The sequence below is a fragment of the Pogoniulus pusillus genome, chromosome 15 (genome assembly GCF_015220805.1).
Source record: "Pogoniulus pusillus isolate bPogPus1 chromosome 15, bPogPus1.pri, whole genome shotgun sequence".
Lineage (NCBI taxonomy): Eukaryota > Metazoa > Chordata > Aves > Piciformes > Lybiidae > Pogoniulus > Pogoniulus pusillus.
This window is the reverse complement of record NC_087278.1, coordinates 13,254,252-13,273,241: the sequence shown is the minus strand read 5'-3', so window position 1 is coordinate 13,273,241 and position 18,990 is coordinate 13,254,252. Positions and strand designations below refer to the sequence as shown.

Here is an 18,990-nt window from a genome sequence, read left to right as displayed (position 1 = left end):
CTACAGTCCAGGACTCTCTTACAGAAATCTGTGCCAAAGTAGAGTCCTCCAGTTTCTGTTTGCACCTAATCGAAGGAGAGTACATAAAGTTGTTGTTGTAGTTGTTATGCCATGTCATGTGGAATATTCATTCAAGCTGTGCTTTATTTAAATGCAAGAAGCCTTAAGCTCTTAGATATGAAAAGCGGATTAACAAGAATAGAATGAAAACTAAAGCACTTTGCAGCAACACACTGAATAAAATATAAGCAATAACACAGTTCAGAAAACTTATGATTTCTTAGGAAAATGCACTTATTCTGGAACTTGTCAGTCTTGAAGCTTGGTGGGTTTTGAATTGGATGGCGAATCAGAATCAAACTTTGTATGCACCCTGTTCACATTTGTTGATGAATTTGGCAGGCTTAAGGAAATGAGCATAGAAAAGGACGTCAGTGAGCCAAATTATACAACCAGTCTCTTATTGAAGTTTGGCCTGGTTTGGATCTGTTCTGATTTGTATCAGTAGTCAAGGATGACTAAGAAAAATACAATAATGAATGAAATAACACTCACCAATGGTTTTAAGAGCTTCTTGGTCAGACATGGAGAGAGCATAATGCCCAGAAAACCTGTGCATCTACTTTCTGATGGAATGCTTCCTGTCACAATAATTACAGAAACTTAAACACCTTTTGGATATTTCAGCAATATGTAATCAAGTCACTAGCAGAACCAGAACAGCATTGAGCCTATTTTCTGGTCTTATGCACGTGGTACATGAAGACTGCATATGTGGGAAACCAGTAGATAATAAAATAGACCCATGATCCAGGGAGAAAAGAATGAAAGTGGTTTCACTATTCAGTCTCATCTGTTAATGTTTGTGTCCTCTGCAATTGAAGAAACTATTCAAATGCTCAGAAGTTCTTTTTCACTTGAATTGCACCAAACATAAGTAAACAAATAGTCTTAAGAAGTGAGTGCGTAGATCAGTCTTTCTTAACTTCTCCCTCAGTGCTTGCTTATGTAGTGAGACTCTTTAGGGAAAAAACAGCCTTTATCTCTGGGGGGAAAAAAGTGTGTTTCTGTGGTATTGGTGAAGTATTTTTGTTTGTTGCACTTACTGTGGGACTCTGTTGCCTTTTAGCCTAAAGTTTGAACCATATGGATTACATACAACTGTTGCAAGCTTCTGCTTATATAAGTAGGTGCAAAAGAGGCTCTGAGGTAGGTTTTTTCACCATCTGGGTTTTGTTTTATTAATATTCTTCACTTACAAGGGAAAGTAAAGATTTTACATTTACGATTGCTGTGCAGTGATCACACATGATGCTTTACACATGGATAGTGAAGGGCAAGTTGCTAATTTCAGAGAGAAGGCTAGAGGTACTTGTAATTGGGTGTAACATGCATCTTTGTTCTGTGTGTAGACTGCAGGATTCAAGGCTCCTATATACCAGCTTTCAGAAGTAGCATTTATGCAACATAAGTGGTTCACTCTCGATTAACAGCACTTGTCATTGAGCACTGAATTTTGTGTGTAAATTGTATTAGGTTGGCCTGTGTTAATATTACTGACTTGTTATGGGTTCAGACTTAGGCTGAGTTCAGGTGAGGAGGCAAATGTGCCTCTAAGCTATCTTTATATTTCCTCTGGCAGGGCAGCCAACTGCTGAATCAGCACTTGGAAAGAAAGGATTAGCCACAGGGCTGTGCTAGGTTGTGCTGTCAAAGGTGCCAGTGGTTCTTGGCCAGGATCTGTAGAGTGCGGCACATGCAGCCCTTATCTGAGCGGGCCCTGACGTGTCCTCTACAATAGCCTGCTCCGTTGCTTTCTCGATTAGCTTGTAAGGCTACACCATGTGTGTAAAATGAACATAAGAGGTAGATCAAAGTACACCAAAGTACATTTTATAAGTGTTATTTTTTAATTTCCACCCAGTGATCCTGGCCCTCAGTGAAGTGTGGATGTGTTGTGATTCCTACTGGGGCAAAGGCAATTGCAGAGGGTCTCATAGTTCCCTGCATCCTGCCATAGGTTTCCCTTCCTTTGGAGTTTTGTCACTTCGGTTGATTGCAAGGCAGCCTCTCAGTGTGAGTCTGTTATAGTCCAGGCTAATGCACACCCAGGAGGGGTGCATTTTAAAGGCTCCATTTTTTGCCCCTTGTCATAGTCTGGATGTTATAATGGCTTTGTTACTGTCACTTCTAAATGTTTGAGTTTATGCAGTGGTGGAAGGAGTGACCTGTGTTAAAAAAATTAATAAACCTATGAGAAGGAAAAATGGAAGTTTCTCCACCTAAAAGATGCCTGAAGATAACAGTGTAAAGCAAGTTACATGCTTATTCATAGGCATTTACAAAATTAGGGGCATCTTCTGAACTACTCGAGTAGAGACAGCTGTTCTAAAATTACATTGTGTCAAAAATATGGAGTCTCTTCTTGTTGATAATATCCTCCTTTGTAATAAAGTCTAGGTAAATAAGCGAAGCATGTGATGGCTTGGGAGTTACCCACCCCCCACACTTAAGAAAATCATCCAGACTAGACTCAGCCTGCTGGCAGTTAAGAAATGAAGCTATATTTACAGGTTAGCGTGATTTACAAGCATATATATACAATATACATAAATATTTACACTTATATACAAGTTAAAAGTAATACAGAAACAGAAAATCCCTCCCAAAACAATCAAATTGCCAGGAGCCTCCTGACCCAAACCCCCTCCCCCTCCTTCCCTCTTTCCCTCTCTTCAGAAATAACCATATCAGTCCCTGTATATCTCACGTGATAAATCTGGAGAGATCTGAGGTGAGATGTCAAAAAGATGACAAGGAGGTTAGAGGAAAAAGGGTTAGGTTGGATTAAAGAGTTAGGGCAAATGCAACCACACAGACCAGACTGCCAGAGAGAAGGAACAGAACTGAGTGCTGAGGAGTTGAGTGCCTTACCTATATTTTGACTAGTTGTCTTTCTCAGAAAAAAAAACAAGTGAAATAGGGTACTATTGTTTTTTTTTCATTCTTCTCGCAGCTAAGGATTTAATTCTCTCAGTAAAATATCCCAATTAGCCTCACACCAGCACAAAGCACCACCTATGGACCTTCATGGCAAGCCTTGAAGGGCAGTTGTTTTCTGTGGGTCCCCACACCCTGCTTTGGCAGTGTTTTGAATCCCCGGGCAGATGCCTCTGCAGAGAAAGGTGATATTCGTCCCAGAGCAGTTCTGCTTGCAGAGGTGCTCTAGTCTGTTGTGTTGGGTTGGTCGTATTCCTGCCTGGTCAAGGCCTTCTGAAACCAATCACTGCTGCCTTTTTCTCTGCTGCCAGACGTTACACAACAGTCAAAAGTTCAGAGGCCTCAGTACCAGGAAGGACTTTGGTTTGTGAGGAAGTTCCCTCCCAGTAAGGAAAGATAGAGATTAAAAAAATCATAGTTGCTTCACTGTGTTTATTTGATTTTCTTTTCTCTACAAGTGGCAGTGAGACAGTGCAGTCTGATTCAGAAATGCTTTAGGTAGGTGTTAAGGAAGTGGAGGGTTTTGCTGGATACTGCTACCTCTTCCTCTCTGTTGGTCTGTATGGGTATCCCTTCTGCCTGGCAATGATTGTGGTGCTCACAGTATCCTTTCCTGAGCTGGCAAAACTTGCTAGGCTGATGGGAAACTCTTTACATCTTTTCTTCCTCTGGGTTCATTTTCTCCTAGGTTAGTGAGCTGATTTAGCTCATGTAAGGGTTTCTTGGCTGCCAGAGCTGGTACCATGTATGCAGACAACAAGAAGAACAGAGAGGTGGGACAGAGTAGGCTTGCCTCCTTATGACAGTAGCAACTTGTTACATCAGTTCATCCTGTGTCAATGAGCGCCTGACAGGTTGTAGGGGAGGTGGCGCACAATAGCCACCATCTATATTGAGACTTAAAGATGGTGGTAGTGCAGGGCACGAGCCTCACTGGATCTTCCTGCAGTGTCTGTGAGTTGCTAGAGGCTTCTGAAGCAATGCTCATGCTTACAGGCAGAGAGGGTCGTGTCCTAACCACTGTGTCTCTGAAGATTGTCCAGAGTGGTCCAGCTTCTCCTTAGCAGCCTCACTCTGCAAAAAAATGTATCTGCTGATTGATTTCTAGAAAAGGGTGATTCACCAGGTCTGCAGGTTCTTGGAAATGCCATTAATGGATGGAATTTTATGGAGAGCAAGCATGCGATGCACAGAGCACTTTCTGCTTTGTCATCCTGCCTGTGGCAAGTTGCCCAACCCAACAGAGGAGAGGCCCCTAGCAGAAGCAGCAGCCTGCATACAGACTCTTTCAAGTCTCTGCCAGAGGTTATGGTTACCTTTGTGTTTTGGGCCTTTTGCTAAGGCTGGGCACCTCTAGCACAGACCTACCTGAAAATATTTAGAGATGTTTATATAAATGCCTGTGTTGTCTAATAACTAGATTTTTATCTCATTAAAGTTAGAGTTTGGGGTGAACATTCCTGAGGTTGTTCAAACTTGTCATAGGAATAAATACAAGGCTTTAGTTGCTTCAGGTACATGCAGGACTGTAGCACTGGTAATACACTGAAGATAAAATTCTCCTTCATGAAGATTATGACCAGTGTACAAAACTGGTGTTCTTCTCTTTTTTTATGTGTGTGTGCATATGGATAGATTAATTCGTTCACTCCTTCTCCAAGCTAAAATAGGCCAAGTATTACCCAGCGCTAATATTTCTATTAACTATTGTGTAATGATTCTGCTCTGATCTTTAAATCCCTTTGTCAACATCAGCAAGTACTCTTCCCAGTACTGTTCTGAGATAAAGGGATTTTGTCACCAAGTTTCAGAGAAGAAATCAGAGGTGATAGGTTTACAGTCCAAGTTTCAATGACTGCCTTTCTGCATTTGTGCCTTGCCTGTGCCCTTATGGCTGAGAAGGCCAATGGCGTTCTGGGGTGTATCAAGAAGAGTATGGCAAACAGGTCAACAGAGGTTCTCCTTTCCCTCTACTCTGCCTTGGTGAGACCTCATCTAGTGTACCATGTCCAGTTCTGGGCTTCATCATTCAAGGACAGGGTACGGCAAAGGGCTATAAAGATGATTAGGGAACTAGAACATTTCTCTTACAAAGAAAGGCTGAGAAACTTGGAAGTGTTAGCCTAGAGAAGACTGAGTGGGGATCTTATCAATTCTTATAGCTATTTAAAGGGTGGCTGTCAGGAATATGGAGATAGTCTTTTTTTTAGTGGTGCCCCGTGACAGGACAAAAGATAATGGGCATAAACTTGAACACAGGAAGTTCCATCTAAACATGAGGAGGAGCTTCTTTACTTCAAGGGTGATAGAACACTGAAACAGGCTTCCCAGAGAAGTAGTGCAGTCTCCATCTCTGGATTCATCCAAAACCTGCCTGAACAGCATCCTGTGCAGTCTGCTGTAGGTGAACCTGCACTGGCAGAGGGGTTTGGACTAGATGATCTCCAGAGGTCCCTTCCAGTGCCTATCATTCTGTGATTTGTTCGAATGCTCTTCAGATTTGTGGGCTGAGTGCCCAGGGAATGTATACACATCCAGTGTGGCTGTTTGTCTAACTATGTGCACCTGTCAGCGTTTGCTAATTAATGCTGGCCCTTCAGTGCAAAGCATGTATGTGATTAAGTACAGACAACTATGTCCTGACCTATTTATTGGAAATTAAGCTTAACATAACTCAGACTTATGTGGAGAAAGGCAGAGCTGATAATGGTTTCCAATCAAGTATTAGATTTTTTTGTTTCTTTGTTTTTCCATGTCGTATCAAATGGCATAGCAATGGTATTTAAGTATGTTGATTTTTTTTCCTTTCAGTAATATACTTCACCTTTTCCATTGGAGATATATGGATATATGAAATCAGTAATGATCAACGGGTAAACAAATATTTCCCAGACTTTTGAAGACATTTGTTTGTAGAACTTCGTAGTATGAATAATAACATGCGGTAGAAATTATTTGAGGGGGGGAGAGCTGCATGGAAAAACAATTCTATTAATAAATTGAACTGAAAGAAGTTTTCAGGGAACTAATTGCAAAGGAAAAATAAGTACTTTAAAAACTGAACTATAAGGTGAAGACTGAAAAAAAAACAAAAACAAAACAAAAAAAAACCCCAGCACACCAGAAGAAGAAAATCACTTTCTGGACAAGAAAGGTAGAAATGATAGTTTTATTTTAAAACTGAAATTTCAGTCTTAGCCACAGCAAGTCTTGTTTCCTTGCTTCCTCCCGAGCATATCGTTAGATGGGCAGAAAGCACTAAAATCTTAACCGATTCTCATATGGGATTTTATTAAAGAGGAAAAAATATAGCAAGTCATGCTAACATTGCAAATGACTCATCAGTTGCCTTAGGAAACGCTGCCCTGGGACAGGCATGCTGGTGAGGAGGAAGCAAGGAGGCCGCCAGGCCACTCCCCCAGACAACTTTGCTTGAGGAGCACAGCCTTCATAAAGGACGTCTCTCCCGGCACTACCTTACTTTGTTCTTTTACTTCACAGAGGCAGCACAGAAGGTGCAAGAAGGGCAGCGTGAAGTAACAACAGAAACTTCACATCCAGTTGGCTTTGTACAGGAGAAGAAAACAGGACATCATGAGGAAACTTTAAAGGTAGGGGGAGATACTATTTTATGTCTGTAATTTAGCTTTGTAAGAATGTAGGCTTAATTTTTTTAATTGTGTTTCTTGGAAGAAGGATGGAGAAGATCTATTCTCTGGATGGGATCATGGTCATGGACAAGTTCCCCTGATAAATGGGACACAGATCTTACAAGGGTTCTGGTCACTTTGGAGAAAGGTTCTGGGAAGTAGTTTCAGATGGGAAGGTTTTTAATCTGCTTTCTCTTATCCAAGCTTCTAATGTTTTCATTAACAATGATTATGTAGAACTAATGAGAAATTAACCAAACAATAGGGAATAAAAGCTGAAGTTTTGTAATCCATGTGAAAATACAAAGCCTTTAAAAAAAACAAAGAGTAGGATGATATAAGCAGTGATCTAAGCAAATTTCCTGAGCAAGTATTGTGGTTTCTTTACCTGCATTGTAAAGATACTCTTGGTGGTAGCTGGGTCTGATGACTCTCTGGGAGTTGGTCTGCCCTTAAGGTTCACACCATCCCATTGCCACCAAGTAAACAAGGTGTGCTTTGGAAAAGAATGGCATGCTGTCTCTGATTCAATGTCACTAAATGTGAGTAAAGTACATCTCATAATACAGTATATGCTCCTTTTTCACTCTCACTCTGATTGCAGTACAAAGTTTGAGCCTGGCCAATGGCCACATTATAAAAGTAGAACAAAGGGGAACCAAATGGACACAAAGTAGATTCAGTGGTAGGGCTTCATGTTGGGGTGGTGGAGCAAGAGAAGAGGAAGGAAGATGAGGTATTTTTGGATGTCTTTATAACAGATGCAAGTGTTTTCTAGGTTTTTTTTATTTACTATTAACATGCTACCCTGAGTTATGAAATGCTATTAAAAGGTAACTTTCTACAGGCAGATACAGACTCTTAATTTCTCCTGACAGTGCTGTGTAATTTACTGGAGGGAGAGGGGATTTTAGGAGTATGGCTGTGCTGGCAGAGGTCTCTGGGGTAGACACTTAACAGTTACAGAGAGGGAATAACCTAGCCTCAGAGAAAAGCAACAGTAGAATGGATTGAGTAGAAAGGGCTGCTTAATGCAAAACAAAATTAAGACGAAAAAAGAAAGGAGCCTTCTTTGGTTTTTCTTTTTCTTTGCTTTTATCTGCCATGACTATGCAAGAGTACTGAATCAAGTCCTGCCTAGTTAGGCAGACAGAAACACTTCATTGAACGTGTTCAGAGCTGTAAAGTGACCAAATATGTGTTTCTTTCTTTACTTTTTTGGTCTTAAAAGTCATATTATGACCTTGATTGATACTAATTTCCATTATCTGAGGAATCTAATTTTTACTCACTGCAGATCTTGGCCTGCAGTTTGAGACACAAATTGTGCTAGCAGCCCCAAAGTTCTGAAGGTCCAAAGGCCTGATAAATTTGAATTTCACTAGTTAGGTAGAAGGGCTCATTGTAGAGAGAATATACAAAGGCAGTGCAGCATTCTTTGTTACATTTAGCTGTCAAAATGCATTTTAAGACTTAAGGGTTGTTTTTCTATGCCCCTAGTCATCTGATTAAGAAAGAAAAAGAATCTCTCGTGAAACTGCAGTGATCACACTTGATCTGTTTGATTACACTTGATCTGTTTAGAATGCTAAACCAAGACAATAATAAACATAAGCATGTTACAAAAGTGTAGTTTTCAGAAATTGCTTTCTTCACTCAGTTCTGTTCAGTGAGTTGGTAAGGCTGGTAATTGCACATTATTACAATGCTGAATATGATTATTCTAGTTTCCTGCTAATATGTGCAGGAGGAGGGGAAAAACACTAATTAGGAAAGTCTAGGGAGGATGAAAAGAGTGAAATAAATTATTAGAATACCTTTGTCAGCAAGTAATGTATCTGATCCTGGAGTACACAGCATAGGGAGGCTCTGGAGTCACACTGATGTGGAAAACTAGCTCTGCAAGGAAAAAGAGCACCAATGAAAAAAGAAAATTCATAGTTCGGTATCTAGTAGATATTGAACTATTCAAGGGGGGATGAAGAAGATGAAATTTGAAAAAGCTAATTAAAAGCAGACACCTCAGAAAATTCAGATGCAGTTGTTTTCCCTTGTCGTATTTGGTACTGAAAATAGTAGATTTTGAGCATTGTGGGTAGTATTTCAGTGTTCCCTAATCCTGATTGTTTTCTTTGTTCAGACAAATACAGAAGGCAAGGCTCAGAAACCACTGGAGATGAACAGCCATACACCAGTGCCACGTTCCTATGACTATGATCTCATTATCATTGGTGGGGGATCAGGTGGCCTGGCAGCTGCTAAGGTATGACAAAGAAAATACAGACTTGTACTTCCCATGTAAGTAGGTGGGTGACATCTTCAGCCCTTTGGATAGGGGTGACTTCAGCACTGTAGGAAGATAACATTTCTGCCTCATCAGTGGATTTTTTTTGAGGGTAGCCCCAGTTATACAGTATTTGTTTCCTTATATTCTGAAGAAGAGAAACAAAAATACCATGACATACTTCTTAATAGCATGGAATTTGCTCCCCACTAATAGGAGATGATGCTACAAGGAGGTATTTCAACTGTTTATTAGTAGTTGAATTAAAATTTAAATTTTAATAGCTTAAAAATGTTTTCAGTTAAAGTCAGGGGTTTCTGGTTTTATCTGAAAGTAAAATCAGAAGTAGCTTTGTATGTTGTTTTAGTTCTTGACAGTGGGGCAGCCTTTGTGATTCATGAGCTAATGCAGGTGCATAGATGGAGATCAAGCAGAGTTAGGGTCTCATCGTTCTTTTCTAGGGTCTGTACTTTCTTCCTGTGGCCAATTAATTGGTCACTTTTGTTTAGGCTGTTTCCTTTAGAAGCATATCTAGAATTAATTGAAAGAATCCATAGAGGCACAGAATATACCAGCTTGCAGTTATCATTCCAAATATCTAAAGCTTGCTGAAATGTAATGCAAGTCAGTAACTGTCCTTTACATAAATAATGAGGCACATTTTTCCTCTTGTTGCTGGAGTGGAGTTCGCTATTTAGAAGAGAATTGAGCATTCCTTGGAATAAACCTATTTCATTGATCAAGACCTGGATTATTCCTCCAGACAGGAGGCATTTCATTTGTTCTCAAGAAATGAAGAAAGTCATTGAGTAATGGAGGAGAAAATATTTCAGCCTAGCAATGGATTCACACCGAACCTTGGTCCCTTAGAAGAACTTTTGTTACAATGGCAGAGTACAGAGTGCTGAGTGGCGGATTGTAATGTGCCATATGTCTGTAGTCTATTTCAGTACTTCACTGCTTTCCCATCAGTAGAGGCACTGTTGTCATGGTATAGCATTGAAGATAAGATTTGTAGGAATTCTTAGAACCTGCAAAGAGAAGCAGGCCCTGTTCTTTCAGAGGATGAAGATGTTTTAGGACACAGGAGAGAGTAACACGAGTAAAATGAAGCTTGCAGTAATGCAAAACCAGTTTGCAGTAATAAAAAGCCATCTGTTGAAATTTCCACAGCAGTGATATTTACTGCATTGTTTTTTAGCTGTGGGACAGAGAAAGTGTGTACCTAGGAATATAAATTGCCATATTCCTTCAACTGGGTATATAAAATACTTCACTTCTTAGTGTTTTCAAGTGATTGTAGAGCAGAAGATGGTAGATCAATAAAGTCAACTTCACTATCACTAATAATGTGTGTATTTCAAATAAGTTTCATGAAGTTCAAGTGAAGCTGTTTTACACCCATAAGCTTCTGGCTTCTTTAATTTTGTGAATTAACAAAAAGTGCTTTACAAATTGAAACAAAACAAAAGGGAAAAAATCCAGAACTACACAGCTCATATATCAAGTTCCAGATATCTGCAGTCAGGTTTGCAGCAGCTTTGTGTGTGTCTTCCTTTTCCTCTCTGTACTGTGCTTTCAGCTTTTTACTTTGGAGGCATGCCTCCACAATGAGTCCCAACACTGCCAAGCTGAATCTGCAACCCAGCTGTAGACCAAGGCCAAAGTGCCAGGCCAGTACTATCAGTTTGCACAGAACAGCTCCAGCCTTAAGCACCCTTCTTGTGGTCATGTGGCACTGTGCTGAACTCTGTAAGGCTTGAAAGCCTTAAGGGCAGGTTTTGTTACTGTGGATGCATGGCTCTGCAGAAGTTGTTGTATCAGTTTGTGATTTCTACTGAGGTGACAACACACTGCTGTATGTATTATGTGACTGTATAGCTGAGGATAAGCTTAGGAATCCATGCATTCTGCTTAGCTAACACTAGTAAACCTCTTTGGAGTTGTGTCTAAGAGTTGTCATTATAAAGGAGTGTTAGTCCCCAAGGGGCTTTCTGAGGAACTTTCTCAGAGGTGCTACTGCTAATGGATAGAAACTGGCTTCTTGGCCAACCTTGACCTTTATTGGAAGCAGAAATCCAGTACATTAATCTTTTCCAGAGGTGTTTACAGCCTGCGTTGTTTGAAGTTATTTGTGTTTTGCATAGAGTGAGGTACATTTAAAATTTAAATCCTGATTGTCAGCTCTTTGGATTAACAAGTATTACTGGTAACAGTGCTGAAGGCTGTCCAGCTCCTCCCAAACCCAAGGCCTTAGGGTAATATCCTGTGCCTATAGTTGTTGTTGCTTACATGTCTAAAAACTCATCATCTGATGTGGCGCAATTGTGGCTACTCCAAGTGCTGAAGTTATTTTGCTACATCTTATGGAGGAATCTGCTGTTGTTTCTCAGCTATGTAGTGCTTACTATGTGTTTTTCTCTATTACCAATTACTGTGGTCAATTTTTCCCTGTTTCATAAAAGCATACAGGAAACCATGGATTCAATATAGAAATTACCATTCCCGGTATCATTTACACATGATTGTAGATTTGCTAATGAAACTTCTCAGTTTAATAAAATAAATCATCACTTTCTTAGTCTGGATGACATATGCACATCCTGACAACAAGCAACTTCCACAGGTTGACTAACTTGAAGAACAAAAGCTGTTCCTGACAGCTACAGACTGTACTCAAAACTGAGCACTCCCTCCATGAAAGAAGAAAGATTGGATAAGGACAGTTGTAATTGCTATCTACAATGACCTGAAGGGAGGCTGTAGCTAGGTGGGGGGTCTCTTCTGCCAGGCAACCAGCACAGAACAAAGGGACACAGTCTCAAGTTGTGCTGGGGGATTTACAGGCTGGATGTTAGGTGGAAGTTCTTGACACAGAGAGTGATTGGCATTGGAATGGGCTGCCCAGGGAGGTGGTGGAGTCTCTGTCTCGGGAGGTGTTCAAGAAAAGAGTGGATAAGGTACTTAGTGACATGGTCTAGTTGATTGGACAGGGTTGGGTGCTAGGTTGGACTGGATGATCTTGGTGGTCTCTTCCAAGCTGGTTGATTCTGTGATTGATTCTATGAATTCTTGGCCACATGACTGCTTAAGTCATTGTGTGGTGTGGTTTCAAACTAATGTTTGAGAAACCACCTTTGAAAGCAGCACTAGATTAATGAAAATTTTTAAACTAGATTCAAAGTATATAGCATGTTGGGAAATAGTGTGAAGAAGCTGACAGTATTGGAGTGAGAAGTGGAGCTTTGACTCCCAGATTCATCCCAGATTCACCAGGTGATGCTATGCTGTTGTGCAGTGGAATGAATACCTATTTTTTTTCTTTAATCTTTTTTCCTGCTGAGTGCACAGATTAATGCACAAGATTAATGACTGTTTGACTGTTCCCTTACAAATCATTCATTATTACTTAATTAAAAGTCACAAAGCTTTTCAGAATTGCATGATGTTATCATCTATTCCAAATTTAACCTTTAATGTTTACATACACATTTTACTTACTTTGTTTTGCAGGAGGCTGCCAAATATGAAAAGAAAGTACTAGTGCTGGACTTTGTCAAGCCTACACCTCTGGGAAACTCATGGGGTAAGTTTCTCTTCATTGCAAACCTGTTATAAAACAGCTTTGCTCAGAAACTGTGATTCTCCTTGAAGATAAGACACACTCTTGAGAAACACACTCTATTCCTTTCTCTCAGGTCTTGGAGGAACATGTGTAAATGTGGGCTGTATACCTAAAAAATTGATGCACCAGGCAGCTTTACTGGGGCAAGCCTTGCAGGATGCACGCAAGTTTGGATGGCAATTTACAGAGGAAGGTAAAAGAGAGTGGTTTCTTTTTCAGTTTTGTCATTTGTGCTGAGAATCCAGAGGGTTTTTTCCCCACACTTAAGCATATGCTAGATGTAGGCAACTTCAGGGAGTTTAGACATAAACCCAAGTGCTTTTCACATCTAAAGCCATGGGGCTTCTTGCCTTGCAGCATTTGACCTATTTATTAATAGCTTCTTGTTATGTTAGTATTTGATAAGATATTGATGTGTGAATAAAGGTACTACTCCATTTCTGAATGTAACACAATATCTAAGGATACTCTCTCAGGATGTCCCCTGTTAGAAAAGTCCTCATAATGTCAGCAAGGACATGCTTTCCTTTCCTTCTGCCTTGCTACTACATAAGAATGTGAATTGTACTTTTTTTGCCTCTAATGTGTATATTTCTAGGATTGGTATTTATTTAGGACATCATTCTATAGTGAGGAACATGGAGGGATGCATAGTCTTTGTTGAGCAATGTCATCTGCTCACAGCATATGTCAATAGAAAACTCTCCATAATGCAGTAGGTCTACATTTTCCATATTCTAAGTCATACCTGTTTCACTATGACCTCTCACGTTGTCTGTGCTGATAAAATTCTTTGAATTTTGATAGTTACCCTGGAGTAAAAAAAGGAGTAAGACAAAGATGACTGAGTTGTGAAAAACTTCCTCTGAGAATTACAAGGTTTGCTATGGAAAAAGAACTCATAGCCTGAAAGATAAACCTTTCTCATTTGTTTCTAACAGTCAATCACAGCTGGATGACTATGACAGAATCTGTTCAGAACTACATTGGTTCACTGAACTGGGGCTATCGGGTTGCACTGAGAGAGAAGTCAGTCACATATGAGAACGCCTATGGAGAATTTGTTGGACCACACACAGTTAAGGTACTCCCTAGCCAAGTCTACTGGGTCTTTGTGTAGTGTTTTCTGAAAAGGGATGTTTTTCAAATAGAATAGTTCTTCCATTTTTAGGGCTGAAAAATGCTCACCTTGAACCAATACTTTGTCCACAGGCAACAAATAGAAGAGGAGTTGAGAAGCTGTACACAGCTGAGAGATTCCTCATTGCCACTGGTGAACGACCGCGCTACCTGGGTATACCTGGGGACAGGGAATACTGCATTAGCAGGTAAAAACTGGGAGGAATATGGAATCATTCATCACGTGTATGTGCTTCACCTGTAACAGAAAGTGGTAAAGCATGAGCAGAGCTGTTTGGCTGCTGGTTTTCTTTCCTATATAACTTTTTGTTATGTGTGAGCAAGCACAGGAGAATAGCTACGGGCAAATTTTAAGGTGCCAAAAAACATTGGTGTCTAGTAGACACCACAGGACTGTGGGTGGCTGCCTAGGATGGTTGTGCTTCTGACTGATAACTGCAGTAACCAAGAATACCATAAATCATGTGTGTGTGTCCATTGTGGAATTAATTCACCAGCTCTGCCCCGGTTACCACTGCACCCACTTCCTCTCTATTCCTCATAGTCTTTCAGTTCACATACAGAAACGTTTTGGTAATGAAGAGCATGGGCTGTTGGGAGGAAACCTCCCTGCTCATATATCAAGGGAAAAGGGAGTTGTAATCCATTGATGCTGTGAAGCTGGTATCTGTCTTCATGCATTGGGGCAGTCTTGAAGCTCAACCCCATTTTTTTCCAGCTATTCAGTGAACTTAATTCAAATTGATAGTACAATTCTAGTGCAACTTTGATGAAAAAAAGAAGTGATTTGCAGGTAGAATGTGTTTTCATATCAGAGTAACTTTAAAATTACTTAATGGAGAAGCAGAGGTTGGAATTCCAGGCTTGCAAGCCTGTGGCAATGAAATAAATAACTAGAATAATCACTATGAAACCAAAACACCAGGTTGTATGTTTCCCTTCTAATAAGTTGTAGTGAAATTAAAGGCAACCCTGTGAAGTTGTACTTTAGAATAACTTTAAGGTGGAAAAGTCAGGAATGCCAGAGTTAAAAGCTGTCTCTGTAATCCTCCCTGGATTCCTTGAGGGAAAGGAATTATCATGTAGCCTTTAATTACACAAATACATTTTATTCCATGACAACATTTGCAGAGGGCATCTTTGTTTGGCCTTTGCAGCTGTTGGCTGAGAAAGAGACACTTGGTTTAGACTTGCTTTGCCAAACTTTGCTTAAGCCTCTTCTGAGCAAGCACCATGCCTTCATGAGAGTCTGCTTCCTTGAGAAGCGTTGTTTTTAGTCTAGGTCCAACATGTGTTAGAACTGATGTAGCTTGATGAAAGAAATGGGAAGCAGGCAAATAAACATTTGCTCTGTAATTTTGTACTCCTGTGTCTGCCTGTTCCTGTGGTTTGCATAAATTGTTTTACTGTCTGTGTGTGATGGCACTGTGCATAATAATTTAGCAAAAGATTACATCCTCAAAGCAGTGAGGATGGTATTTTTATCTTGAAGCTAGGCCCTTTTTTATTCCTTTTAGCTCTTGGGAGCTAAAATTTGCAGTGAAGTATTTGAAGCAGGATTCAGAGGAAAGAAAATTAACCTATCTGCTTTAAGCAATATGTTTTTTTCTGTAAGAAAAAAAAGGGGTGATTCTGAATTCTTTTGTACTTCTAATTAGGACTTTTTAGTTTATCATATACTGATTTTATGATCCAGATAATTTCAAAAAAATTAAGTTGTGAGTTTTTTTTTAGTGAGCAGGAAGGGATTAAAGTCATATTCTTACAGAAGAAATCAGATAAGTATAAACCACAAAACATTCTTTTAGTTGCCTCTAACTTTCTTTTCTTTTTTCTTCCTTTTTTTTTTTATCACCAGTGATGATCTTTTCTCTCTGCCTTACTGTCCAGGGAAAACCCTGGTGGTTGGAGCTTCCTATGTTGCCTTGGAATGTGCAGGATTTCTTGCAGGTCTTGGGTTGGATGTCACTGTAATGGTGAGATCCATCCTCTTAAGAGGATTTGACCAGGATATTGCAAACAAAATCGGTGAATATATGGAAGAACATGGAGTCAAGTTTATTAGGGAGTTTGTGCCCATCAAGGTAGGCACAAAGTGGTGTTGGACTACAATTGATTGTGATAGATGCATTGCAATGTTTGAAAATTTAAATTATTTTAGTGGATAGACAAAAGTTGAATTTGCAATACAGGATCTGCTGTGATACAATGCGGGTTAGTTATTTGCTTTAAGCTGAATGAGCTTATGAATCTCACGTAATTCATAGGTACAGTTTAGTCTTAGTACTAAAATGTTGTGAGATTGCCGAGTTAGATGGGTTATTAAATGTTGCATTTCATCCCGGGCCTGCAAATGTTGCATAGATTTAAATTCGGCAGTTGTCCTGTAATCTGTGAAACTTCACACAGGCTCATAATTAGGCAGATATATAATTTCCTGGAACCTAATGCATCTCAAGTAATCATATTTTTCAGTGCCAGTTCTCAAATTCTCAGGCAGCAGATGCAGCTTATGTGCCTAGGACCAGTGGGCTATCCAGAAAAGTAAATAGGCTTTGGACATACCCACCTTATAGCCTTTACTTGCCAGAGTCCTTAAATGCTTGTTCAAGTTTCTTTGAAGTCAGTAGGAGGCTTGGGCAGGTAGTAGAACAAGCATGGGCAGTCTCAAGTTGTGCCGGGGGAAGTACAGGCTGGATGTTAGGAGGAAGTTCTTCACAGAGAGAGTGATTGGCATTGGAATGGACTGCCCAGGGAGGTGGTGGAGTCACTGTCCCTGGAGGTGTTCAGGAAAAGCCTGGCTGAGGCACTTAGTGCCATGGTCTGGTTGACTGGATAGGGCTGGGTGCTAGGTTGGATCTTGGAGGTCTCTTCCAACCTGGTTCATTCTACGATTCTATGATTCAGGTAGGAAAGCAGATTAGATAATATCTGGAGCTTTTCTTATATAAAACAAAGACTTCAGAAGGTGGTGATAGTAATTTTTCTTAATGTTTTTTTCACAGTAATTAGTCCTTTATTGTTATGAAATGGGAAATAATATCTTAAGCAGTTTCCAATTTGACATTAAGCCAGCATGGTACCACACTTAACACTTTGGGGATTAAAACATTAAACTGAGTGAAGTCTGTTCATTTTCATCCCTAGCAATATCAAGAGTATCTTAAAAAATGCACTTGCAATTTACCATGCTGGAGATCTGACTCTCTCTCAGAGAGTTTAACAGATTTGCTGTGAGAAATCAAAGCAGATGTTTCAAGGAAGGTTTTTTATATGCATGTTTGTGCTGCAGAAACCCCAGCACAAACATGTATGAAAAGCAGGAGAGATTATCTAGCTTGTGCTTCGGGCACACCTTTTTGTAGGTTCTAATAGAGGATGAGAAAGAAGGAAGCTGTTCTTACAAGCATATTGTTTAAACTGAGTTACAAGTGGGCTCCTCCAGATGCACCCTGTGAAGAGCAATCCATCACCCTAGTCAGAAAATTCACTTTTGTGCATTTTATTCTGTCCCTTCACCATGAATCTGATTTAAATGGGAATAAAATATTTCACCCTGTTTCTAAGTGAGTATACTCTTAAATTGCTGGATATGTTTTTAGAGTATTTTCTCATCTATTTCAAACTCGTTTTGATGCTCTGCATGTTGTGCTTATTAAAACCTTCCATTGGGATGTCTGAAGACAGAATATGTATTATTATAAATAATGCTGCCTTTGAACAGGAGCAGTTTTCCAGAGCAGTCCTTTAAAGTTTATAGGATGGCACAGAAGGTTTGGGCTTTTCTAAATAAAAGTAAATAAAAGACAAGGGAAAACAAATTTATCAGAGGTTTTGCTTTTTTTCTATCTAAATACTGAATATAAAGAGAAACTAGGGCAGTTGTTGGAAAGTACATCTGTAGAATGAATACTAAAACTTCCCAGACTTCAGTGAGAATTGAGACACCTGCATGTGTCTTGTAAGTGCAGCCAGCTGTAGGAAGCAGTCAGGCACCTCGTTTTTTCCTGGGAGGGTGAGAGAAGGTCTGTAGTTGAGGATATCCAGTCCTTTTCTTGCAGTCCAGTGGCTACTAATGAGAACAAGAAATAACCCACCTACGTAGCTCCAGATTTCAGATGGTTTATTTATTAGATGAGAAAGGAGTGTTTGGAAAAAAAGCCAGCGGTATTGCTCTTTCTGCTTTCTTCTCTGGTCTGATTGAGTGTGGCAGGGGATGTGTTTTGGATTTCATAACTTTATTTTTCTGAACAAAGAGCCTAGTAAGGAACAAAAATCACTTTGCTACTTTTTTCTTCTTTGTGCTTTGCTGGAATAGACAGTAAGCTACTGCATTACTTGGAGAGACAGTGTGTAGCTGGAACTAGTAATACTTATTTCAACTGGCTCTAGGGAGCACCGAAGAGGATATTTTTCTTAAGACGGTTACATCTTAGCGGTCATTTAAAGCCAGCTGCTGCCCTCTTCTGCAAGACCATGGCAGTCTTTTATGTCAGACTAATGTAACTTGAAACAGGGGAAAGGCCTGTGCTGCTAAGGGCTGGGCTATGACAGTGGCGTCCCATGGATGGGAGGCACAATGGTCCTTTAGGTGTGTTTGGAGAAAATGTCTAATAGTATTTCCAGATCTTGCTGGAGTTCTCTTCTTCCTCATCACCTCAGTCCCCAGTTGATAACCAGCAGCTCACATGAAGGGTTTGGGCAAGAACTTGGTTATCAGTCAGCCTCTGTAAACAGAAATGAGGTCTTACTGTGTTGGTCTTAAGAATAAATGCATGGAGATAAAAATATTTAAATATGCCAAGTAGAAATTACATAATCTAGAAAAAGGTGAAAATATCTTTAGAATAAATGCTTTAAGTCATGGTTGAATACTCTGAATTATAAGATATGTAGTGGGACAAAGCTATATTTGAATATCTTTATCTGAATATTTGAACTTAACTTTTTTTTTTTTTTCTGGTCTTTCTTTTATTTTTTTCCCCAAAATATTGTAGGTTGAGCAGATTGAGGAAGGAACTCCTGGAATATTGAAAGTTACAGCCAAGTCTGCAACGGGGAACGAAATAATCGAAGCGGAATACAATACTGTGAGTCCTGTCTGAAATTGCCTTCCATTTCATGTTATGATGTTATGAGATATTTTAATCATAGTTTAGATTTAAAAAAATATTTTAATCATTACCATACACTAATTGCATGCAGTCAGGTAATGAATGTGCCAAAAGTCCCAGAAGCCATGGGCATGAGTCTCATGTGCCCTGCCAAATCATTTGGCACACCTTCGGAAC

The 18,990-nt window shown here is 39.8% G+C and overlaps 1 protein-coding gene across 2 annotated transcripts in view; it reads left to right on the top strand.

Annotated features, from left to right (window-relative positions):
* Nucleotides 1-18,990, top strand: part of TXNRD1 (thioredoxin reductase 1) — a 41,755-nt gene that overhangs the window by 8,215 nt on the left and 14,550 nt on the right. Inside the window, exons 2-9 of one of the 2 annotated variants that reach the window (XM_064154811.1) lie at nucleotides 6,502-6,611; nucleotides 8,791-8,913; nucleotides 12,448-12,520; nucleotides 12,633-12,752; nucleotides 13,501-13,643; nucleotides 13,772-13,887; nucleotides 15,558-15,783; nucleotides 18,697-18,789. In XM_064154811.1, the coding sequence (XP_064010881.1) occupies nucleotides 6,502-6,611; nucleotides 8,791-8,913; nucleotides 12,448-12,520; nucleotides 12,633-12,752; nucleotides 13,501-13,643; nucleotides 13,772-13,887; nucleotides 15,558-15,783; nucleotides 18,697-18,789 (1,004 nt within the window). Of the gene's footprint in view, nucleotides 1-6,501; nucleotides 6,612-7,147; nucleotides 7,193-8,790; nucleotides 8,914-12,447; nucleotides 12,521-12,632; nucleotides 12,753-13,500; nucleotides 13,644-13,771; nucleotides 13,888-15,557; nucleotides 15,784-18,696; nucleotides 18,790-18,990 lie in introns of those variants that run through there. The other variant, XM_064154812.1, reaches the window with a different exon arrangement.